Raw genomic sequence first — 25374 nt, forward strand, 5'->3', positions numbered from 1 at the left:
GTCGGTGGCACTATGTGGCGCGTGTGTGCGCGACGGGCCCAGAATGCAGCCCCAAGGGCAGGATTCGGGGCACGGTGGACGGCTTTGCGGGAGGAGCCAGGAGCTCCGTGCGCGGCCCCTCGGGCTGGCTCTGTTCCGGCTCGTTGCAGCAGCACGACTAGAGGGTATGGCAGGAGCCGGGCACTCTGCGGCTGGAGCGCCAGCTCGTGGGCCACACCTCAGAATCGTATCCTACTGCAGCTTTGGGGGTCTCCTAACCGCCGCTGGTATAGCCTCCCCCCGCATCAGAAGGTGAGCCCCAGACATGTTCTTCGCGGGACCCCGTTGTCCTTCATGCAGACTTGTTGGCTTCGGGTACTTTCTCAGAGGCCTCAGTGATCCCCCCTCCCCCCTGTCCCTTAGTATACTGTTTCTCACGGTCCTTTCTCCAGTACCCAGCTTTGCTGTAGCTCTGAAACGTCGCTCTCCTAATCTATTCCATTGATGGAAGAGCTCCAGGCTTCCCTCTCCTGACATGTTACTTTGAAAGAAGAACCCCAAGCCCGGGGCTCTGTGTGGAATGTCTGCTGAGTGTGTGCTCTGTTAGATTCACTTAGGACTGTGGAGCGGGAAATCTGTTACTGGAGAGCTGGTGACTGGAATTCTCTTTATATCCCTAGTACTGAGTGTGTGATGGGATTCGGACTTTGCGTTAAATTAAATTGAATTCATTGGAACGTTAAACCAGTTTGAGAGTTGGGTAGCTCTTTTTAAATTCAATGTTGCTCCTTTTTCTCTTCCAGGTTCCATTGCCTTCTCTTTCCCCCACAATGCAGGCAGGGACCATAGCCCGTTGGGAAAAAAAGGAAGGGGACAAAATCAATGAGGGTGAACTAATTGCAGAGGTAAGTTGTTTTAAAATATGCAAATTAGGAGCTGGCTTAGCTAAACTGAGCATTAATTTTCAGAGTGGGTCGTGTCATCCCTTTTGCTTAAGAGACTGAAATTTTTTTTACAACTTTATTAGAGAAGATTGGTTGCTTGAGTTAGCAGCCGCTAGCCACACTAATTTGCAGCTAAGATGTTTTTAATAGTAATTCATCTCTTTCAAAAATTTTTTAAAATTATAGTTTATTTAAATAATTCCTTGTTTCAAACCTGTGATGGAGGCTTTGTTTTCACATGATTGTTAAACTATATGATTTGATTTTATTCTTTTTTTAATGGCTGCTCCTGAGCTAGGGATTGAGCCTGTGCCTCTGCAGCCACCAAAGCCACTGCCGTCGGATTCCTTCTTTTTCTTTTTCTTTTTTTTTCTTTTTGTCTTTAGGGCCACACTTGTGGCATATGGAGGTTCCCAGGCTAGGGGTTGAATTGGAACTGTAGCCACTGGCCTACATCACAGCCACAGCAACGCCAGATATGAACTGTGTCTGTGACTGTAGCCACTGGCCTACACCACAGCTCGCAGCAACTGGATCCTTAATCCACTGAGCTAGGCCAGGGATCAAACCTGCATCCTCATGGATACTAGTCAGATTTGTTTCCACTGAGCCACGAGGAAACTTCTGCAGTCACATTTTCTTAATCCACTGTGCCACAGCAGGAATTCCTGAACTATATGATTTTAAGCAAGCTTCATACTGACAGCACAAACCTGAGCTCCTGCTTTTGTGTTAAAAGGTTGAAACTGATAAAGCTACTGTTGGATTTGAGAGCCTGGAGGAGTGTTACATGGCAAAGATACTTGTTGCTGAGGGTACCAGAGATGTTCCAGTTGGAGCAATCATTTGTATAACTGTTGAAAAGTGAGTAGTAATTTTCAATTTAGTAATTTGTGGTAATTTGTGAAACTTAGATGATTGCTGGAACATTTTATCCCAGAATTGAGAAATTAAAGGCTTCTGAGACAACTAAATCTGCTTTATAACCTCCTTATACTTACGCATTATTTCACTTTCTTAGGCCTGAAGACATTGAGGCCTTTAAAAATTATACATTGGATTCTTCGGCGGCACCTGCCCCACAAGCAGCCCCAGCCCCGACTCCTGCAGCTGCTGCTCCAGCACCCACACCTTCTGCTCAGGCTCCTGGTAGCTCATATCCCACTCACATGCAGGTGAGGCTCAGCCTCTGGTGTTTGCTCTAGAAAATTTGTGATTAATTCAGTATTTTTCATAGATGACTCTAACATCCTGAAACTGGCATTAAACATGGCTAGTTTTTTTGTTTTGTTTTGTCTTTTCAAGCTGAACCCGTGGCATATGGAGGTTCGCAGGCTGGGGGTCCAATCAGAGCTTCAGGTGCCGGCCTATGCCAGAGCAACAGCAACGCCAGATCCGAGCCACGTCTGCAACCCTCACCACAGCTCACAGCAGTGCTGGATCCTTAACCCACTGAGGCCAGGGATCAAACCTGCAACCTCATGATTCCTATTTGGATTCTTTTCTGCTGTGCCACAACAGGAACTCCAAACATGGCTAGTTTTTATCATTTGAAAGTAGACATTTTTTTTTTTTGCTGGGGGTGGGTGAGGGTGGGGATTGGCCGTGCCTATGTCGTGGAAGTTCCCCAGCCAAGGATCAAATCTGTGCCACAGGAGCAACCTCAGCTGCAGCAGTGGCAATGCCAGATCCTTAACCACTGCATCACAAGGGAGCTCTGTAAGTAGAGATTTAAATGTGAAGATTGACAATTTTTATTCCTAGTTGTTCTTTCTGGTTATGTGAACTTTGGAAAGTTCTTTTATTTACTTTTTGTTTATTTATTTTTTTTTGCTTTTTTTAAGGCCACACCTGAGGCATGTGGAAATTCCCAGACTAGGGTTTGATATGGAGCTGCAACTGCTGACCTATGGCAATGCCAGATCTGAGCCGTGTCTGTGACCTATACCACAGCTCATGGCAACTGTGGTGACTCAGGGATTGAACCCACATCCTCATGGATACTAGTTGGGTTTGTAACCTGCTGAGCCACAAGGGGAGCTCATGGACAGTTCCTTTATTCTTTCTTGGCCTCAATGTAGCAGATAGAATAATGCTTGGTACTTCTCATTCAAGAACGTTATGTTAGATTCTGAGGATGGTTTTGTACTTATATCTACTCCCTGTATAAACAGAATTTTTAGTAGGCCCCTAGTATTGTTTATTGAATGGAAGTTCCCGGTTGGTGTTTTCCCTTGACATGTGGTGTTATATTTTCTAAGAACAGATGAATAGCATCAATAAGTAACTAAACTAACAATAAGGAATAAATGTCAGGAGTTCCCTTGTGGGCTCATCGGGTTAAGATCTGGCCTTGTCACTGCTGTGGCTCTAGTTGCAGCTGTGGCACATGTTTGATCCCTGGCCTGGGAACTTCCATATGCCTCAGGCATGTCCAAAAAAAAGAGAAAAGTATGTAATATATAAGAGTATTGTACAAAGCTGAAGGTGGTAAATGTAGTCACTGTTGGATCTGTAAAATCAGTTTCTGATAAACTGATTTGTTTATTAGATGTTAGGATTATCCTGTGTATATTTGTGTGTTTCAGATATTGGAAATGGATGAAAACTATCTGTACTTTTTCTGAAGAATTAAGACCTGAACTTTTCCTTCAGTAGTTTATTTGTAGAAATTTTTTTTCCTTTCTTTTTAGGTCTGCACGTGCACCATATGGAAGTTCCCAGGCTAGGGGTTGTATCTGAGCTGCAGCTGCCAGCCTAAGCCACAGCTCATGGCAATTCGGGGTCAACCCACTGAGCAAGGCCAGGGATCAAACCTGCATCCTCATGCTTTTTTGTTTGGTTTTTTTAGGGCTGCACCTGTGGCATATGGAGGTTCCTAGGCTAGGGTTGAATTGGATCTGCAGCTGCTGGCCTATTCCACAACCACAGCAGTGCCAGATCTGAGCTGCATCTGTGACCCACGCTGCAGCTTGCCACATCGCCTGATCCTTTAACCCATTGAGCAAGGCCTGGGGTTGAACCTGTATCCTCGTGGATTCTAGTCATGTTCTTAACCAGCTGAGCTACAGTGGAACTCCATATTTTAGAAATTTTTGAATGGGAATAATTTTCTTCTTCAGACACCATGTCCTATTCCATGATATATAAATCACTCATGGTGGAGTTTTGCCTGATGTTCAGTTTGCACATTTGTTTCATCCTGTTTAGCAAATCCTGTCTCACTCCATAAAGCACATTTCTCTGTATCTTGTGTCTGTGGCTTTGTGTGCAAGTGTTAGGGTTCTTAGTTTTCTTTTAAGATATGGTATAGAGGTTATTAGATCCACTAATTTTTAAGAAGTAGATGAAGATGACAAATTCTGACCAAGAAAAACATTTTTAAAATATTCTAATTAGAGTTCTAAGTTTTGTCTTTTTTTTTACTCCCCCACATTCCTGAGACGTCATCAGTGATTTTTCTCTCAGCATAATCCTGTTGTTAATTAGATACAAAAGACAAGATAACAAACAAAACCCATAACTGAGTAAGCATCTGAATTTAGTGGACATAAAAGCCATATAGATAGGAAAGCAACTTTTAATTAATTAATTTTTTTTGCCTTTTTAGGGCTGTATCCGAGGCATATGGAGGTTCCCAGGCTAGGGGTCGAATGGGAGCTATAGCTGCTGCCCTATACCACAGCCACAGCAACGTAGGATCCAAGCTGCAACACCGGATCCTTAACCCACTGAGCAAGGCCAAGGATCTAACCTGTGTCCTCATGGGTACTAGTCAGATTCATTTCCACTGAGACATGATGGGATCTCCCAATTTTTAATTTAGATTAGCCAATCTGATGTTTAGATTTTACTGGGGTGGAAGTGACTATTGTAAGAATAGTTCTTTTTTCTTTTTCTTTTTTTTTTTTTTTTTTTTTTTTTTTTGGCTTAGCCATTTTCTTGGGCCGCTCTTATGGCATTTGGAGGTTCCCAGGCTAGGGTCGAATTGGAGCTGTAGCCACCGGCCTACGCCAGAGACATAGCAACTCGGGATCCGAGCTGTGTCTGCAACCTACACCACAGCTCATGGCAACGCCAGATCCTTAACCCACTGAGCAAGGCCAGGGATCGAACTCGCAACCTTATGGTTCCTATTCGGATTCGCTAACCACTAAGCAACGATGGGAACTCCAAGAATAGTTCTTAATATATTTTTGAACTTTATTTATTTTTTTGGGGGGGTCTTTTTACTATTTCTTTGGGCCGCTTCCGCGGCATATGGAGGTTCCCAGGCTAGGGGTCTAATCGGAGCTGTAGCTGCTGGCCTATGCCAGAGCCACAGCAACTCGGGATCCAAGCCGCATCTGCAACCTACACCACAGCTCACGGCAACGCCGGATCGTTAACCCACTGAGCAAGGGCAGGGCCCGAACCCGAAACCTCATGGTTCCTAGTCGGATTTGTTAACCACGGCGCCATGACGGGAACTCCTGAACTTTATTTTTTAATTTTGGAAAGGTATCTGAAAAATTTGGAAGCAATGTGGTTTCCTCTGAATGAAAACACAGATACTAGTACAGAGCACAGCCAGATTTTAATGGAGAAGTCCAAACTAAGGTCACTGTGGAAATGAAACTTGTAGCTTAATCTAAGTGTTAAAAAAGATGAAAAGATGCTTTGTGCTTAGATATTTATTAAGGAATTAATTTTAACTGTCTGGAAAAAAGTCTTTGGAGGCTGGAAAAGTATTAGGAGGGTGGGTCAGAGTATGGCTGCTACTTTAAAGCTTTCGATTTGAAAGATTTACATGTAGGGACACTCATGAGGCATTGAGCTTTCGCTGTTGTGTAGGCATCAGGCAGATGGGAATTAGGATTGTCATAGTTGCCATCATTCTGTAAAACTGTTCGCTTGCCTGAGTGCCATTGTGTCCAAAGCTTCCTAGTATTAAGCAGTAATAAAAGATGTGTTTGTTTCTACAGGTGGTTCTTCCTGCCCTCTCTCCCACCATGACCATGGGCACAGTTCAGAGATGGGAAAAAAAAGTGGGTGAGAAGCTAAGTGAAGGAGACTTATTGGCAGAGATAGAGACTGACAAGGCCACTATAGGTGAGATTTCTTCAGCTCTTAACTGTCGAGGCGCTGAGTTTTTTTTTTTCTTTTTCATTTTTTTGTCTTTTTTAGGGCCGCACCCGTGGCATACGGAGGTTCCCAGGCTAGGGGTCTAATCAGAACTGTTCCTGCCAGCCTACACCACAGCACAACAACAGATCCAAGCAGCATCTGTGGCTTACACGGCAGCTCATGGCAACGCCAGATTTTAACCCACTGATCGAGGCCAGGGATTGAACTCTCAACTTCATGGTTCCTAGTTGGATTCGTTCCCACTGTGCCCGACGGGAACTCCATCTTTTTCTTTCTTTTTTTTTTTTTTTTTTTTTTATTTTAGGGCTGCACCCGTGGCATATGGAGGTTCCCAGGCTAGGGGTCACATTGGAGCTACAGCTACCAGCCTACGTCACTGCCACAGCAATGCAGAATCCAAGCCACGTCTGCGACCTGCACCACAGCTCACAGCAATGCTGGATCCTTAACCCACTGAGCGAGGCCAGGCATCAAACCCTCAACCTCATGGTTCCTGGTTGGATTTGTTTCTGCTGCGCCACAACGGGAACTCCAATGCTAAGTTTTCTAATGAGGGAAGAGGCTTGCTGTTCTGTCCTATAATGAGTGAGTGATAGCATGAAAAATTTTAATTCTTGGAATTCACTTTCTGGAACAGAATATTTCATAACCCAAGTCTGCATGGTTAGATTTGTCAGTCCTGTATTACACTCATTGAATCAAAGCTATGTCAACTTACAGATTATTTTTAGGCCAGAGTTTGCTTCTTAGCCTTCTCATGTTACTGAGAAGCTGTATCAAGAACTGACATTATCTAAACTGGGCAAGGGAAAAAAAGAAATAGGAGAAAATAATATCCAAGGCAGGAAAATGCCAAAGAATTTTAGCTGACTTTGAGGGAAAACTGAAAGCAGTGTTTAGATTTTTTTTTCATAGTTTGAGAAAGACTGATAGAGTGCATTACCTGTTCAGATATCTTATCATATTACCTTTTATTCCTTCTCTGATTTGTTTTTATGCTCAGAACAAAACTCAAAATAGACCGTCATACTTGTCATACTATGCATAGATACTTGTAGATAGATAAATTTCTTTCGAGTCCAGTCCCCAACGATGGCAGTAGGAGATTCTGGGCATCCTCTGCAATGGTTGTTTTCAGGTTTTGTTCTTCAAACCCCATGGTTCCTTGATGGCACCTTGGGGCAAAGGAGAACTTAATAAGCAGGACTCCACTGTTCCCTGCCCCCCTCCTCCACTTCCACCAGGGCAGCTCCTTTTTATCTTTTTGCATCTTGTTTTTCCTCCCATAAGATTTTCTTAGAAGAAAAAATTGTTTGTTAAAAAGAGAGAAACGAATAAGAACCTTGGCAACAATAGATCTGCTTTTCATTTGAACTAGAATACCAATGTTGCTATAGAGACTGATATTCTAGAGACAGTAGTCACTAGAGAAGTATTACTTTGGTCAAACTCTTTAAACTCTATTGTGTGGAGTTCCTGTTGTGGCTCAGTGGTTAGCAAACCTGACTAGTATCCATGCGGATGCAGGTTTGATCTCTGAACTTGCAGTGGGTTGGGGATCCGGCGTTGCTGTGAGCTGCGGTGTAGGTTGCAAACTTGGCTTGGATCCTGCATTGCTGTAGCTGTGGTGTAGTCCAGCAACTACAGCTTCCATTCAACCCTTAGCCTGGGAACCTCCACATACTGTGAGTGCAGCCCTGAAAAGACAAAAAAAAAAAAAAAAGGAAAATTAAAACTCTATTGTGTGGAGTTCCTGTCGTGGCTCAGTGGTTAACAAATCCGACTAGGAACCATGAGGTTGTGGGTTCGATTCTGGCCTTGCTCAGGATCCACTGTTGCTGTGAGCTGTGGTGTAGGTCGCAGGCACGGCTCAGATCTGGTGTTGCTGTGGGTCTGGGGTAGGCAGGTAGCTGCAGCTCCGATTTGACCCTTAGGCTGGGACCCTCCGTATGCTGTGGGTATGGCCCTAGAAAAGACAAAACAAACAAACAAAAACTATTGTGGCCTTGAAGTCATCTTCTTTTTTCTTTTTTGGCTACATATTTGGGAGTTCCTGGGCCAGGGATCAGACCTGAGCCACAGCAGCAAAGGTGCCAAGTTCTTAATTCCTAGGCCACGAAAGAACTCCCATAATCTTTTTATACGTGTCTTTTATTGGATATTAATTCTCAACTATTAAATGGAATGATTCATCAAAGACCTGTCCATCAGGGAAAGGTATAACACCACAAAAAGCCAAGATCTGGAAGGCAAAAAGTTTCTTCTGTAATGGCTTCTTTTTCTTTTGCAGCCCTTCGCATTATAGTTCCTTGTAAGAAGAGCAGGAACTGAGTAAAGTTGCCACTATACAATCTTTTGTTTGCCATATTTCTTCATATTGAAATATTTGGTGTCATACCAAGTATAACCTCTTTGAAGAGCTCTCAAAGATGCATATAAGAGTGTAATCCCACAGTACTATCACGCTTAGTATCTCTTTTTTTAAAAAAATTTTTAAAAACTTTATGGCCACACCCACAGCATGTGGAAGTTCCTAGTACATGGATTGAATCCAAGCCGCGTTTGTGACCTGTGCTGCAGCTGCGGCAGTACTGGGTCCTTTAACCCACTGTATCAGGCTGGGGATTGAACCTGTGTCTCCACAGCAACTTGAGGCACTGCAAGAGGCTTCTTAACTCACTCTCCCTGAAGTACTGGGAACTCTGGTACCTCTTTTGGTTTGATCTTTAGCAGTATGGCTGATGCCATCTTGGGGTCTTGTGGGGTCTACAGGGAGCTGCCCTTGGAGATGTTTTTAAGAAAATGTTCAGAACTAACTACTGCCTCTAATCTCTTAGAGTTTTGGCATTCCCACTGTAACCATGAGGATGAGGGTCCATCCCTGGCCTCGCTCAGTGGGTTACAGATCCGGCATTACCGTGAGTGTGGCATGGGTCACAGATGCCTCTTGGATCTTGCATTGCTGTGGCTGTGGTATAGGCTGGCAGCTGCAGCTCCAGTTTGACCCCTAGCCAGGGAACTTCTATATGCCAAGGGTGCAGCCTAAAAAGCAAAAATAAAGAAAAACTCTTATAAGTTTATTCTGGATATTTATTTAGTATTTACTTTGTATTAGATGTTGTTTCTAAGTACTTGTTAAATATTAATTCACTTAATTTTAATAATATCCCTGTGAGAAGCTAAGACACAGAGAGGTTAAATAGCTTGCAAAAGGTTATGTGGAAAGTTTGAAGGAGTAGAACCTTTTAATTAAAGTTCCATATGGTGTTTTTTTTTTTTTTTTTCTTTTCTATTTAAGGTTTTGAGGTACAGGAAGAAGGTTACCTGGCAAAAATCCTGATCCCTGAAGGCACAAGAGATGTCCCGCTAGGAACCCCACTTTGTATCATTGTAGAAAAAGAGGCAGATATACCAGCATTTGCTGACTATCGGCCAACTGAAGTAACTGATTTAAAACCACCAGCACCACCACCTACCCCGTCCCCGGTAGGTATGCTTCTAGAATTGAGGGAGCAGAACACTTCCTTATTCATCTCTAAAGTAAGGGATTCAACTAGATGATATTCTGGGTTCCTTCCAGCTCTAAAAGTCTGTGAATAAGGAAGGGGATGGATGGTTAACGTTTGCAGAGTGTATAGCACTCCACCATTCACCTAACGGTCAACAGTTTGATTTTTTTTTTTTTTTTATTTTTGTCATTTGAGGGCTGCACCCACAGCATAGGGAGGTTCCCAAGCTGGGGGTCAAATCGGAGCTGTAGCCGCCGGCCTACACCAGAGCCATAGCAACGCCAGATCTGAGCCGTGTCTGCGACCTACACCACAGCTCACAGCAACGCCGGATCCTTAACCCACTGAGCAAGGCCAGGGATTGAACCCGCAACCTCAAGGTTCCTAGTGGGATTCGTTAACCACTGAGCCACAACAGGAACTCTAACAGTTTGATTCTTGTAGCTGCTTTTTTCCTTGCTGTTTGAGTTTTGCTGAGAACAAAGCTGATGTGACATGTTCTTTTTCTGCTTTGTGTAGTTATACATGTGGAAGGTAATGCTTTGTCACCCATTTTCTGAAGAATTTATAGTCTTGCTGCTGTCAGTCTTTGTAATACATGGAAACCTTGACGTAAATGGCTTATTTTGCATAAATTTAGTGTGTTGTTACACACTATATACTGTATAGTTATAACACGAACTCGTATGAGTTCCAAGCATCAATAACACTGTAATGAGGCTTAAGCAGACATACAGTTATGTGAGTTGAGACTTGGTACATGTTTCTGTCAGAGAAAACTTGATTTCTGACTGCCATACTTTTATGAGGAGCTGGCTAGTAGTGGTATTGGTTTATTTTGGTTTATTTTTTATTGTATTTTCAACATGGAACCTTCTAGAGTAATTTATTATTTTGAAATCAGATTAAGTAAAAACAAAAGCCATATAGTGTGACAGAGAATGAGAATAAAGAAGGGGCAAGAGATTAAAGTTAAGTAGGACTATAAGGCTCCAATATCCTGGTCACCAGTATTAAATTCCATGTCCTTCCATCTCATCAGAGAGTAAGAGAACTTGACTTTGTTCTTTCCTTGCCATGATGTTATTACTATTCAAATTGCTGTATTATGTTGGTTAAACAAGAAGAATGGTCAGTGATCTCTGGAAAAAAGGTGAAATTTATTTCATTGCAACAGTGAACTCTTAATCTTTCAGACCAATCTTTGCAGCGGTGAATTAAAAATTTGTAACTTTTTCAAAAGGTGACCCCTGTTCCTCCAGCTCCCCAACCTGTAGCCCCTACACCTGCAGCCACCCGCCCAGCTACTCCTGCTGGACCAAAGGGAAGGTTGTTTGTTAGCCCTCTTGCAAAGAAATTGGCATCAGAGAAAGGCATTGACCTTACACAAATAAAAGGTAAGTCTGTTTCTGTGGAATTATAAGGTAAAATTTAGTTGAGTTTCCTCCTTAAGACCAGAGAGTACAACTATAGTCATCTGGAACAGTGGGGAGAAGGATGAGGGAGAGTGTTATTTCCTTTCGTGCCACCCAGAGTAGGAAAACTTACTGTGCTTTATTTAGTCTAAGACCTGCCTATATAACTCAGATAGCTTTTTTCTATTTCTATTAGCGGGAACTGCTTAATTGTTGGTGAAAGTATGATGTGTTTGTTCAGCAACTGTTTGTTCATTTGGATTATAGGACTTGATTATGTAATAAGAAATCTGTATTAGTGGTAGGCTGATTGAATATGCAAATATTGTTTGGGAGTACACAAAACAAAACTTGAAGCTGGGGTGATTTGAAATGACTTAAAATAGTAAAACTCATATAAGACTGAACATTCCTTGAGGGCAAAGGAAAATGCCTTACTCATCTTTTTCTCCCCAAAGAAGAAGTATAACTTAGTGATAAGAGCAGGAGGTCTTAAATCAGACCATCTGGGGTTTAACCCTGTCTTTACAATTAAATGGACAGGGAATATAGCATATAGCATAGAGTATTGGCTCTGGAACTTAAATGCTCTGCTGTATTCCACATTTTGTGTCTCAGTTTCTTCATTTGTAAATAAAAAAATACATTTACTTTTAGCTTGTGAGGATTAAATAAATTAACAGTGCCTGTGCATAGAAAGCATATATAGATATTAGCTGTGATGATAATAACTTATTAAATAAGATTTGAATCCTAAGAAAATAATAAATCAAGTGATGTGCTAGTAACAGGCCTATGTGTAGTCATGACTGCTTTTGGACAGGGTGGTTGTGTAAGATCTTTCTGCTTAGGTGACTTTTTTTTTTTGTCTTTTAGGGCCGCAGTCATGGCATAGGAGGTCCTCAGGCTGGGGTCCTATCAGAGTTGTAACTGCCAGCCTACACCACAGCCACAACAACGCTGGATCCGAGCCGTGTCTGTGACCTACACCGCAGTTCACGGCAACGCCAGATCCTCAACCCTCATGGATGCTAGTCGGGTTCACTAACCACTGAGCCATGACGGGAACGCCTGCTTAGGTGACTTTTGATCTGACCTGAAAGATGAGAACAAGTCAGCTGTGAGCCAACCATGTGAAGAACTGGAGGAAAAGCATTTTGGGCAAAAACCAGTCTGAAGTGAGAAAGAGAAAAGGATAAATTGAGGATGCTGAAGAGGAGAAAGGGCAGATGATTTGGCAAGGAACAAAGTCTTTGAGAATGTAAGATGAGATGGATGGTTTTTGGTAGGAATTAGGAATTTTGTTTGGTTTTATAGGAGGAAAGAGAATATGGGCTGGGTTTATAGGCTTGGTGGTAGAAGACAGGGAGAGTACCTCTCTGGTGGCTGCTCTCTGATTAGTAGAGTATAAAGTGAGAGGATCAGCTGGAGAGTTTGCATGGGGAGGTTTGAGGTTAGAGAGATTGTGAGGTAGTGTTCTCAGAGATTGTAAAAGTGAATTCAAGGGGAAAATGATTTAATTTCTGGGTAGTTTTGTGCCTCTGAATTTATAGTACAGTCACTCAGCTGGGTGTGTACTTTTTCCCACAGCAGTGTTAAGCTAGTTTGGTGCTGGCACTGAGAAGGCAGGTGTTTCAGACTTTGATCAGGGAGTGAGTATGACAGTGATCCACTGAGTATGAGCTGGGTAAGGAGGAAGTAAAGATGAGGCTGACAGCAGATGCTGAGAGCAGAGGAGTCAGTGGAGTGGAGGTCTTGATGAGGCTGAAGGAATTTTGCAGTGGGGGAGGGAGTGGTCTGAAATAAATGAGCTGAAGAGTCCCCTTGTGGCACAGCAGGTTCAAGACCTGTTGTCAAAACTCCATCTCTGTCACCGGTGCCAAATGCAAAATCAGAGACAGAGTTTTAGGTGAAGGAGAAGAAGATAGCTTTATTGCTTTGCCAGGCAAAGGGGGCCACAACAGGCTAATGCCTTAAAGACTGTGCCCCCCTTGAGAGAGATTAGGAGGTGGTTTTATAGTTTGGGGAGTGGAAAATAGGGCCACAGGTAAGGATCAGGGTAGAGGCAATCTTGCATTGTTTCTCAGAGCTGGTGTTTAGTAACCCTAGGACTGGTTGTGGTGGTCTTCCTTCTTCATTAAGTTTTTCCATTTGTTGGAGGTTTCAGTTTTGCAGAAAGGCTCAAAGATATTGTTAGGTATATTCCCCAATGAAGAAACAGGATCCTGCCCCAAGCTGCACTGTTGTCTCTTAGCTGCTCCTCCCTGGTCTCTGTATCCCTTCCCTGATTAGCAACTGCCCTTTGGAACTCAGGGAAGGTCTTGGAGGCTGAAGTTTATTCCCTAAAATCAAGGAATGGAGGACATAGGAAGGCTTGTGTGCACAGGAGCTTCACAGAGCCCTGCTCGATTACAGATCCAGTGTTGTCACTGCCGGGGCTTGGAGTTGCTACTATGGTGTGGGTTCAGTCCCTGGCCCGGGAACTTCCACATGCCGAAGGCACAGCCAAAAATTAATTAATTAATTAATTCAGGGAGCTGAGAGGACCAGTGGTTGGTGTTTTCTGACACTGAACGTAATGTTTTTTTTCCACACCAGCAGTCAATTTTCTGACACCACCTGGGTATCCAGCAATTCAACCTTATTCTTTGTTCTTTCTTCCTTTCTTTTTAGGGCCGCATCTGTGGCATATGCAAGTTCCCAGGCTAGGGGGTCAAGTCATAACTGCAGATGGTGGCCTGTGTTGCAGCTTGTGGCAATGCTGGATCCTTAACCCACTGAGCAAGGCCAGGGATCGAACCTGCATCCTCATAGATACTAGTTGGGTTTTTAACCCACTGACTACAATCGGAGCTCTTCAACCCTATTCTGAAAGTAACTCTCCAGAGTTAGCATCAGACTCCACAGGTTTAAGGGCTCAGTTACACAAGTCTGCTCCCATTTCAGCTGCCAGGTGTAGGTCCAGGGGACCACGCATACCTCTTGACCCACTGACTGTAAACCAGGTGTTCTTAAGACCCCCTCCCCAGGTGCGATAATTTACTAGAACAACCCACAGAACTCAGGGAAGTACTTTGTTTACTATTGCCTGCCTATTGTACACAACTTAGTTGCAGTCCAGTAGAGGAGATGCATAGCGCAGGTAGGGGGTTGTGGGGGTGGTGCTGAGCTCCTGTGCCCTCTCTGGGAGCACCACCCTCCTCCACACATTAATGTGTTCACCATCCTGGAAGCTCCAAATCTTGTTGTTGAAGATTTCTATTTATATAGGGATTGATTATTTTATAGGAGTTGTGTGGCATAGTTGATTCTGTCATTGGCGATTGGTTACTGAACTCAGTCTACAGTCCCCACTCCCATCTCCTTCCCCCAGGGACAAATTGCTTTTAGCAAATTTGACGAAAATAATCATTTGGGGAGAAAACTGTTTTGGAAGCCTAAACCCTTTGGTTTGTCTTAGTGCTCCCCATATTATGGTTTATATTTCTTGGATGCAAAGCAGGCCTGGTTGGAAGGGGAGGTGATGGTTTCTGTCTTTGATAAAGGAGGGTGCCTAACAGGGGTGCTGCTGTCTGTTTTAGAGCTCCTGGTGAGAAAAGCACAGTCCCAGCAACTCTGTTTTCATAATGAAGGAAAGAGTTGGGACCAGTTGCACACAACTTCAAAAGGAATAGTTTTAAAGGCTGCCTTTGGAGAAGATGAGTCAGTTTGACCAGTTTTTTTTCTGGAAGTGAGCTAGTGAAAAGTTTTTTAACAACTAAACTCTTAATCTCCTTAGAATTAAGGTTAAAAATTACCTACTTGGTCTAACGTTAAACCTAAGGGGTGGTGGATGGGAGGATGAAGGAAATGGAATGAAAGTGTTGAGGGAACTTTGAAGGTCTTTCCTCGTGTGAAACATGGCACCTATTTCTGTCATAATCTCTGACACAGACCAGTGTAGAGCCCTGGCTACTGTGAGAAAGCTGTGAATGATGGAGACCACATAAGGAATGAATTTTGCTAAAGATGAGATCATTGCATTTGAGAGTTATTCGTGCTCTTTCAGGGTGAAAAAAAAAAATGACTTACCTGATTTGTCCAAAATAAAAATCATTAAACAAAATAAAAGAAGGTGTGTGGGGGGAAGGTTCAACTTAATTAGGTAAAACTCTTAAAGAGGAGTTCCCATCATGGCTCAGTGGAAATGAATCTGACTAGCATCCATGAGGGTGGCCTCGCTCAGTGGGTTAAGGATCCAGCGTTGCTGTGGCTGTGGTGTAGACCAGTGGCTGCAGCTCCCATTTGACCCCTAGCCTGGGGAACTTCCATATGGCACAGGTGCAGCCCTAAAAAGACCAAAAAAAAAAAAAAAAGTAAAGAAAAAGAAAACTCTTAAAGAGAAATGCATATAGTAATATGTGTTATAATTGAAAAACACCACTATAGGTCTAATAAGAGCACTTTGTGTGAATTAAAACTAGTAATTGACAAAGGTGGTATTTTTAGGGAAAACTTCAGGGTAGGATTAAGGCAGTGGCCCCTTCAGCAGGTCTTTGTAGAGAACCTTGAGGAACTTGCTCTGTAGGATCAGAGTGCCGATCTTGAGGGATCAGTGGTACTTTCTCGTTTGCGGTATTTCTGTGTCTCTTCTAGGGACAGGACCAGATGGCAGAATCATCAAGAAGGACATTGACTCCTTTGTGCCTACTAAAGCTGCTCCTGTGAGTTATGTCTGGCTTTTTTTTGGTTGCATTTTGTCCCTCAGGTGACTTTGTCTAGCCTGTCAGACCCTCTCATACATTGTTTATGAATGAAATAGCCAATCAGAACCATGTTTTCTTTCCTTTTTTTTTTTTTTTTGGTCAAGCTCTGGCCAGAGATCAAATCCACAGCACAGCAGCAGCGACCTGAGCCACTGCAGTGACAACTCCAGATCTTTAACTTGCAGTGCCACAAGGGAACTCCTAGGAACTGTGTTTTCTTTTGTATGATTTCACTGGTTAGCAATGTATAGATATGAATGTGTGGTAATTCATCACATATACTGTATTGAAATGCATCCCATGGACTTTCTATTATGGTGCAGCAGAAACAAATCCAACTAGTATCCATGAGGATGCAGGTTCAATCTCTGGCCTTGATCAGTGGGTTAAGGATCCAGCGTTGCCGTGAGCTGTGGTGTACGTTGCAGATGTGGCTCAGATCCCGAGTTGCTGTAGCTGTGGTGTAGGCCGGCCACTGTAGCTCTGATTAGACCACCCCTAGCCTGGGAACTTCCATATGCTGCGAGTGCGGCCCTAAAAAAGGAAATGTATCCCAAATTGTTTTTCCTTTTGGTTTTGAGTTTTTTTTTTTTTTTTTCCCCAGTGTAATTTTTTTCCTAACATATCATCTCCTTATTCAGACTCTTTTTGTTTTGGTTTTGTTTTGTTTTTGTCTTAGGGCTGCACCCGTGGTTCCCAGGCTAGGGATCTAATCAGAGCTGTAGCTGCCAGCCTGTGCCACAGCCTCAGCAGCACCAGATCCAAGCCATGTCTGCAACCTACACTGCAGCTCACAGCAACGCCGGATTCTTAACCCACTGAATGAGGCCAGGGATCGAACCCACAACCTCATGGTTCCTAGACGGATTCGTTTCTGCCATGTCACGACAGGAACTCCCCCGGAATCTGTTTTTAAAAGAATGCTTGCAAGTTGGTTGACTAGGGTTTGAGTTTTATGTGGTTGATTAGTCTACAGAAGGATTAAGTCCACGTACCCAACTCTTTTTGATCAATAAAGATGTTAAGATAATCAGCTGTAAGAAAAATTATTTAATTATTTAGATATTTACTTTAAAATGACGGATTTGTCATTGTTTCTTAACACCGTTCAGAAAAATGAATTACCTTGTTACATTTATCTAAGTCCTTTCAATTTAAGAATACTTTTCTTTCTTTCTTTCTTTTTTGCTTTTTTAGGGCTGCACCCACAGCATATGGAGGTTCCCAGGCTAGGGGTCAAATCGGAGCTACAGCCACTGGCCTACACCACAGCCACAGCAACGCAGGATCCAAGCCACATCTGCGACCTACACCACAGGCCACAGCTCGGGGCAACGCCAGAACTTTAATCCACTGAGCGAGGCCAGGTATTGAACCTGCATCCTCACGGTTCCTAGTTGGATTCGTTTCTACTGTGCCACACAGGAACTCCCAAGAATGCTTTTCTTGAAGAAAATTTTGCAAAAACAATTATTTTGATAAAACTAATCATTGGGTGTACTCTAACTCAAAGAAAAATGATACAGCATGATTGAAACAAAATTCTTAAATAAGCACAGTCTAAAACTAGTCCCTTTTGATCCCTTGGGATAGAAATAGCTATTTTTCTTTCTTTCTTTTTTTCTCCTTTTATTTTTTAGGGCTGCACCGGAGGCATGTGGAAGTTTCCAGGCTAGGGGTTGAATTGGAGCTGCACCACAGCCACAGCAATGCCAGATCCCAGCTGCATCTGTGACCTACACTGGAGCTTGCAGCAACACTGGATCTTTAACCCACTGAGTAAGGCCAGGGATTGAACCCCATCCTCATGGGTACTAGTTGGGTTCTTTACCCACTGAGCCTCAGTGGGAACTCTAGCTATTTTTCTATAAGCCTTTTTTTTTTTTTTTTTTTTTTTTTGGTTGTCCATACTCCACCCCCCACCCCACAAATGCGCAACTTTCTGGCCTAGGGATTGAGCCAGCACCACAGCTGCAGCAATGCTGTATCCTTAGCTCTCTGAGCCACAAAGGAACTTCCTATAAGCCTTTTAATTTTTTCTTTGCCATCTGTAAGTCACTAGCAGTTGTTAACAGTTGCTTATGCTAAGACGAATGGACATTTACTAAGAACTGTTTTACTTCCCTCTAGCCTCCAGCAGCTGCTGTTCCTCCCCCGAGCCCAGGAGTGGCACCAGTTCCCACAGGGGTCTTCACAGATATCCCAATCAGCAACATTCGTCGAGTAAGAGTATTACCATCACTCTAAACCCAAAGCTTTTGGGGGCATTTTTGCCACAGTTTGAAATACTAACAAGAGACTTTAAAATTGGGAATCTAGATGATTAGTTTAAGAGATGTTTGCTTTGACCAGTTTAATTCTTGGGATACACAAACACTGTGTTCTGATTAAATACTCTTGGAAGGGGCTGAGTTACTGTGCAGTCCTCCATCTTCCGGTTCTAATACTGCTGGAGGTAAGCATCACCAGGGACAAACAGAGCCCTGAATTAAATGAGGGCTTATTTCAACTCGAGATAATTGGTTTTGAATCTCTTTCATTTCAGGTTATTGCACAGCGGTTAATGCAATCTAAGCAAACCATACCTCATTATTACCTTTCTGTTGATGTAAATATGGGAGAAGTTTTGTTGGTACGGAAAGAACTTAATAAGGTAAAAGATCTGGAAATTCCAACTATAAATTCTAAAAGTCTTGTTTTTTCTCACTAAATATTTACATTTTTGCTTGTCTTTTTGGGTACAGTGTGCCAGTTAATGATGGGAAAATGGGTGTCATCTTAATTTTAACTTGCAGCGAATATCCTAGAGAATTTTCGTTTTCTAACCCTTGATTAAAGCTGATGTTTAACGTTGACTTTGCCATGGGTCCATTTTAGCCTAACATAGTCACTGTGATTCTGAGACAAATTCAGTGTCTTTTGGTAGGTAAGAAACAGTATGTTTATTTTGTGTTTATAGTTAATTACCAAACACCCACTTGGTGTTTAGCACAAGGCACTTTTGGGAACACAACATGAGGCATAGTCCTTCTCCACGAGTTTATTAATTGAGGAGATAATGCATGCAAAAGAGAGAGGAGGCAGTTTTTTTTAAGGCAAAAGATACTCATTTGTAGATCAGTCTCTTTATGGTAATGCCCCTTGTCTGCTATTACACTGTATAGGTAAGTGTAGCAGGAGCTCAGAGAAGGGGAAGACTAGGGCGAGTGGTTGGAGGATTCACAGTTGTGTAGAAAAAACCTGGTTGACAGTGGAGACTAAGAAGGGTTTGTATTGGCCCAGAAGTTGAAGAATGTTCAATCTAATGATGGAATATCATAAAGGTAACATGCTTTAAAAAAGGGAATAATATAGCATGTGTGGGAGATAGATTACCTTTTCTAGAGTGGATACACAATTGTTGATTTAAGGAAGACCTTGATATATAAGCAGAAGAATTTGGACTTGATGAATTAGATATTAACTAAGAAACCAGTGACATGATGATGGCAGTATTTTAAGAAAGCTAAGTCTCATTGATATATACTGGCACAACTTAATGGCAGAAACTAGTTATGCTTGTCATGTAAGCATGAAGTGTTGGCGCTAAGGGTCTGGACTAGAGGATGGCACTATGAATGGAGTAGGAGAGAGGGATGGGAAAGATATTTTCAAGGAAATAAAAGGTAAAAGCCAAACACTTTAGGGAGGCACACACAGGTTACCTATAACCTCTCCTATCTCCTTATCCTGGAAGAGAGCCAGGCAGCTATGTGTTTGTAGCAGAGTGTCAAATGCATTTTCTGTGGGTTTTGATGTGTTTGTGAGGTTTTTGTTCTGTGTTATATATTAGGACGTTGTTACATTAATTGATTTTCAGATGTTAAACCAACCTTGCATTCCTGGGCCAAATCCCATTAGTCATGGTGAATAATCCTTTTCATATATTGCTAGATTTGGTTTGGTAAAAAAAAAAATTTTAGGATTTTTGCATCATATATTCATAAGGGATACTACTGATCTATGTATTTTTTTTTTCTTTCATTGTGATATCTTGGTCTACAAATACTGGCCTCATAGAATGAGTGGGAAAGTGCTTCCTCCTCCTCTGATTTCAGGAAGAGTTTGTGAAGAATTGATTTTGATTCTTCTTTAAATGTTGATAGAATTCACCAGTAAAGCCATCTGGGTCTAGGCTTTTCTATGTGGGTAGTTTTTAATTACCAGTTCAATCTCTTCACTAGTTATAGATCTGTTCAGAAATTTGATTTCCTTTTGATTCATTTTTGGTAGTTTGTGTCTTTCTATGAGTTTTTCCATTTCATCTAGGTTGTTTGTTGACATATGGTTGTTCATAGTATTACCCATAATTCTTTTTATTTCTGTAAGGTAGATAGTAATGCCCCCTGCTTGATTTATTTTTTTCTTTCAGATTTTAGAAATTTGAGTTGTCCTTTTCTTTGTCAGTTTAGCTAGACATTTGTTATTTTGTTGACCTTTTCAAAGGACCAACTTTTTTGTTGTTGAGATAAATGAAAATAAAATCATACCATAACTTATAGAATGCAGCTAAAGCAGTGCTTAGCAGGAAGCTTACAAGTGTAATGACACACATTTAAAAAGATGGAAAAAAACTGGGAGTTCCCGTCGTGGCGCAGTGGTTGGCGAATCCGACTAGGAACCATGAGGTTGCGGGTTTGGTCCCTGCCCTTGCTCAGTGGGTTGGCGATCCGGCATTGCCGTGAGCTGTGGTGTGGGTTGCAGACACGGCTCGGATCCCGCGTTGCTGTGGCTCTGGTGTAGGCCGGTGGCTACAGCTCTGATTCGACCCCTAGCCTGGGAACCTCCATATGCTGCAGGAGTGGCCCAAGAAATAGCTAAAAAGAAAAAAAAAAAGAAAAAGAAAAAACCCTCAAACTTTTGGTTTATTTTCATTCCTTAATCCACCTTAGGACATTTGTATATGCACCACCTCCCACCTTCTCAAGATTATGTAGTTTCAGTCTTTTTGAGAAGAGAATTTAAGAAACAACAGTTTTTTCTTGTCTTTGCAGATGTTAGAAGGGAGAAGCAAAATTTCTGTCAATGATTTCATTATAAAAGCTTCAGCCTTGGCATGTTTAAAAGTTCCTGAAGCAAATTCTTCTTGGCTGGACACAGTTATAAGACAGTAAGTATAACACTGCTGGGGAAGGTATATATCATCAGCAGGTTTTTTTTGTGCTACCTAATGTATATACAGGGGCGTTCCCACTTGTGGTACAGCAGAAGTGAATCCAGCTAGTAACCATGAGGTTGCGGTTTTGATTCCAGGCCTTGCTCAGTGGGTTTAGGATCCGGTGTTGCCGTGAGCTGTGGAGTAGGTCACAGATGCAGCTCGGATCCTATGTTGCTGTGGCCAGCAGTTGTAGCTCAGATTAGACCCCTAGCCTGGGAACTTCCATATGCCCTGGATATGGCCCTAAAAAGATAGATAGATAAGATAGATAGATAGATAGATAGATAGATAGATAGATAATGTATAACCAGGAGTAAATAAATAAATAAAGTATAACCAGAAGTATAGAGAGGAGGAATAGAATACACAGGGGGAGTTGACTTCCACAGGCAACATAATGTGAAAACAACATAAAACTATTTCTGATATTATGCTATTTTATTTCTGAGCTATTTCTAAGATAATGCTAAATGTAGTTGTATGAGTTCAGGAAAGGGAGATAAGCTTAGAGATATCTATAATTAAGTTGATAACAACTCTGACAAAGCAGGATTTAAATGGTTTTGTTCACTAAATAGTTCCACTAAACTTTAATGGGGGCAAAATTGAAACAAAACCAAAAAACTGTATTTGTCAATGCTGTCTTGGTATGTGACTGGCATGGTACTCTTAGTGTCTTTCACATGTTGTCTCACGTAATCCTTATGACCACTTTATGAGTTAGGTGCTTTTACTCCCACTTTCTAGATGAAGAAACTGATGCTCAGTAAGTTGAATAGCTCTCTGGGTTAATATGTTAGTAAATAGCAGAACTGTGGTTGGAGCTAGGATTCTGATCCCTATGTAGACTCATTTATTATTACAGCAATAGTGTATACGTTAGAATATTGATCTATGGCTTACAGTGACCTTCTCAACCTTTAATCTTGAGGTCCACTCCCAAGAGGCAAACACAGCTTTTAAACTATTATTCTTGTTGCCACTCATGGGTAACAGACTTAACAAGTATACATGAGGATGCAGGTTTGATCTCTGGCCTTGCTCAGTGGGTAAAAGGATCTGGCGTTGCTGTGACTGTGGTGTAGCCTGGCAGCTGCAGCTCTGATTTGACCCCTAGCCTGAACCTCCATGTGCTAGGGGTGTGGCCCTAAAAAGACCGGGGGTGGGGGGGGGAAGGAAGCTGGAGTTCTTCCTTCATGTAAAGTTTTAACTTTTTCTTCTTTCTCCCTCCCCTCCCCTATTATAAACAGTGCTGCTGTGAACATTGGGGTGCATCTATTTTTTTTTTTTTTTTTCTTTTTTAGAGCCAAACCCACAGCATATAGAAGTTCCCAGGCTAGGGGTTGAATCAGAGTTACAGCTGCCAGCCTACGTCACAGCCACAGCAACTCGGGATCCTTTAATCCACTGCGCAGGGCCAGAGATTGAACCCACATCCTCATGGATGCTAGTCAGGTTCTTAACTTGCTGATCCACAGCGGGAACTCCTTGAGTCCTTTCTAATTCTCGAAAATGCTAAACCTTTTTTTATTTTTCCACCTAGGCCCGTGGTGTTAGTCAGGGCAAATGGGGGTATTAGAGAGTACATGTGAAACCAACCTACCGACAGATTTCTCATTCATTTTTAAAAAGTGCAGCAAGTCTAGGAGAGGGCACAGCAAAATGTAAAAACTAGGGAAATTACTTTTTCCTTTTTTTTTTTTTTTTTTTTTTTTCGTTTTTTTGGGCCGCACCTGTGGCATATGGAGGTTCCCAGGCTAGGGATCTAATCAGAGCTACAGCTGCCAGCCTACACCACAGTCACAGCAACACCAGGTCCGAGCTGCGTCTGGGACCTTCACCACAGCTCATAGCAATGCCGGATCCTTAACCCACTGAGCGAGGCCAGGGATCGAACCTGCAACCTCATGGTTCCTAGTTGGATTTGTTTTCTCTGCGCCACGAGAGGAACTCTGGGAAATCACTTTCTAGCTGAAAAGTAGCAAAAAAATGAAGTATATACTAATATTCCTGCTTAACTTGACACATAAACTCTTACAGTTAAACATTGTTGATGGTTATTGAGATTTACTATTTTTTTTTAATAGAAATCATGTTGTTGATATCAGTGTCGCAGTCAGCACTCCTGCAGGACTCATCACACCTATTGTATTTAATGCACATATAAAAGGACTGGAAACCATTGCTAATGATGTTGTTTCTTTAGCAACCAAAGCACGAGAGGGTAAACTACAGCCACATGAGTTCCAGGTGAGGTTCTTATTTACCTTCTGAATGTTATGTTATTTTGATGAATTTCTTTTATATTTATTCTGGCTGCACCTGTGGCAAATGGAAGTTGCCAGACTAGGGGTTGAATTGGAGCTATAGCTGCTGACCTATGCCACCGCCACAACACCTTAACCCAGTGAGTGAGGCCAGGGTTCTTAACATCATGTTGGGTTCTTAACCTGCTGAGCCATGGCGGGAACTCAAATTATGTTATTTTTAAAGCTGACATTATGCTTTTATTGTATTTTCCACCTGTTGATTCTGCCTTCTTTTCTCACTAACAAAAGGTCTTGAAAATAAATAAAACGAGCAGCCTATCAAAAGCTGAAAATGATGTTTTCAAGTGGTGGGCAAAAGCCACACAACTGACTTTTGTTCATATTGTTGTAGTTGTATATTTTCAATAAAACGTATTCCATTCAGGCCTTTTTTTTTCTATGTATAATTAGCAAATAGGAATTGTATATATTTAAGGTGCATACTTAATGTTTTGGTACATGTATACACTGGAGTGATCACAATAATCATGCTAATTAACATATCCATCACCCCATATACCTACCATTTTCCTTTTCCTCTCTCTCTCTTTTTTTTTTTTTTTTTTTAAATGACAGTTGGGAGTCCTTTCTTAAAGTAAAATGTTATTGTAAGGTCTTTTCACAAATGTTTGTCATTTTTTCTGATTTCTGTTCACAGGCAGTTACCATGATCAGTTTTTAATCTTTTTTCCTCTAGGGTGGCACTTTTACAATCTCGAATTTAGGAATGTTTGGAATTAAGAACTTCTCTGCTATTATTAACCCTCCTCAAGCATGTATTTTGGCAGTTGGTGCTTCAGAGGATAGACTGTTTCCAGCGGATAATGAAAAAGGGTAAGTACCAAAATGGAGAGGGAGTTATAGACTGTTACTGGCCATGGCATATTACAGCTTCAGGCAGAGTCGGACGTTAAGCATAGAGTGAAGTTTCTCCCAGGGCAGCAGCTCTTATTTTACTATATGCACTTGGTCCTGTTTGGGATGAGAAGCCTTATTTACTCTAGATCAGGGGTCAGCATACTTTCTCTTGAAGAGGCAGTAAATATTTTAGGCTTTCTGGGTCATGTGGTCACTATTGAAATTCTCTGCCATTGTAGTTTGAAAGCAGACGTAAGTAGTAATAAATGATGTTATCTGATTGCGATTATAAGGTAGGAGTTGGCATTTGGGCTAAGTACAAGCAAAAATCTAGTGATTGCTTTCAGAATTCCTAATGGTGTTTTTATTATCTTTTTCTAGATTTGACGTAGCTAGCATGATGTCTGTTACACTCAGCTGTGATCATCGGGTTGTGGATGGAGCAGTTGGAGCCCAGTGGCTTGCTGAGTTTAGAAAGTACCTTGAAAAACCAATCACCATGTTGTTATAATTAACCCAAGAATTTCTAGACACTCCCAGGTCACACTGGTTCATTCTTATGAAGATATAAATATGTTATTAAACACATGGTTGTTTTTATTTTAAAATTAACCAGTTATCGTTGAGTCTGTCCAGATAAGTTATTTGTGATGGGCATTACTGAATTTTTTAAAATGCCAATTATATCCAAATATTGTGCACATTTAATAAATGTAAGATTTTAATCTGTGTACTTCTGATCAAGAGACACGTGGCCTAGCCCTCCGGTGATAAGTACTTCCACTGGGAAATGTAGAAATAGAATTGTGGTTCCCTGTTGAGACAGGTACATAAAAGTAACCTTGATGAGATCTTGAGATTTTGAAATTTAATTGCCTCAAATGTTTTTCATAGATTGGAGAGAAAAAGTCAAGAAAGTTATTTCTCTTGGAGAAAGTATTTGAATTGAAGCTTGATTTTGGGATTTAAACCTAATTTAAAACTCTGTTACATAATCTTGGTTTATCATGGATGAGACACATAAAGAACTTCAAGGAAAATAAGTAAAATTTTAAAAGTCAGTATTTTCTTAGAACTTTCAACCAACTGTTCTTTATTTTCCCATGAATTCAGAAATGGGTGTTTTCTCCTCTTGAGATGAAGATATAAATATGAAAGCTTCTTGGTATGAGGATTTGTGTGGGTATTTATTTAACAATTGTGTAATTCTGGGAGCAGAATTCTATAATTACTCCAAATTTAAAAATGCTTACAGACTTTAATAGTGAAACTGTGGAAGTAGAATTTTTCC

At 41.7% G+C, this 25374-nt stretch overlaps 1 protein-coding gene across 1 annotated transcript; it reads left to right on the forward strand.

Annotated features, from left to right (window-relative positions):
• DLAT (dihydrolipoamide S-acetyltransferase) lies at positions 12-25186 on the forward strand. The gene is given in 16 exon segments (NM_213994.1): positions 12-202; positions 204-209; positions 212-291; positions 783-884; positions 1663-1787; positions 1945-2098; positions 5888-6014; positions 9349-9536; positions 10803-10956; positions 15610-15677; positions 17850-17942; positions 18265-18372; positions 20753-20868; positions 23004-23166; positions 23923-24059; positions 24465-25186. Coding segments are annotated over 16 exon segments (1941 nt in total). The 5' UTR covers position 12; the 3' UTR covers positions 24595-25186.

This window comes from Sus scrofa, chromosome 9, assembly GCF_000003025.6.
Source record: "Sus scrofa isolate TJ Tabasco breed Duroc chromosome 9, Sscrofa11.1, whole genome shotgun sequence".
Taxonomy (NCBI): domain Eukaryota; kingdom Metazoa; phylum Chordata; class Mammalia; order Artiodactyla; family Suidae; genus Sus; species Sus scrofa.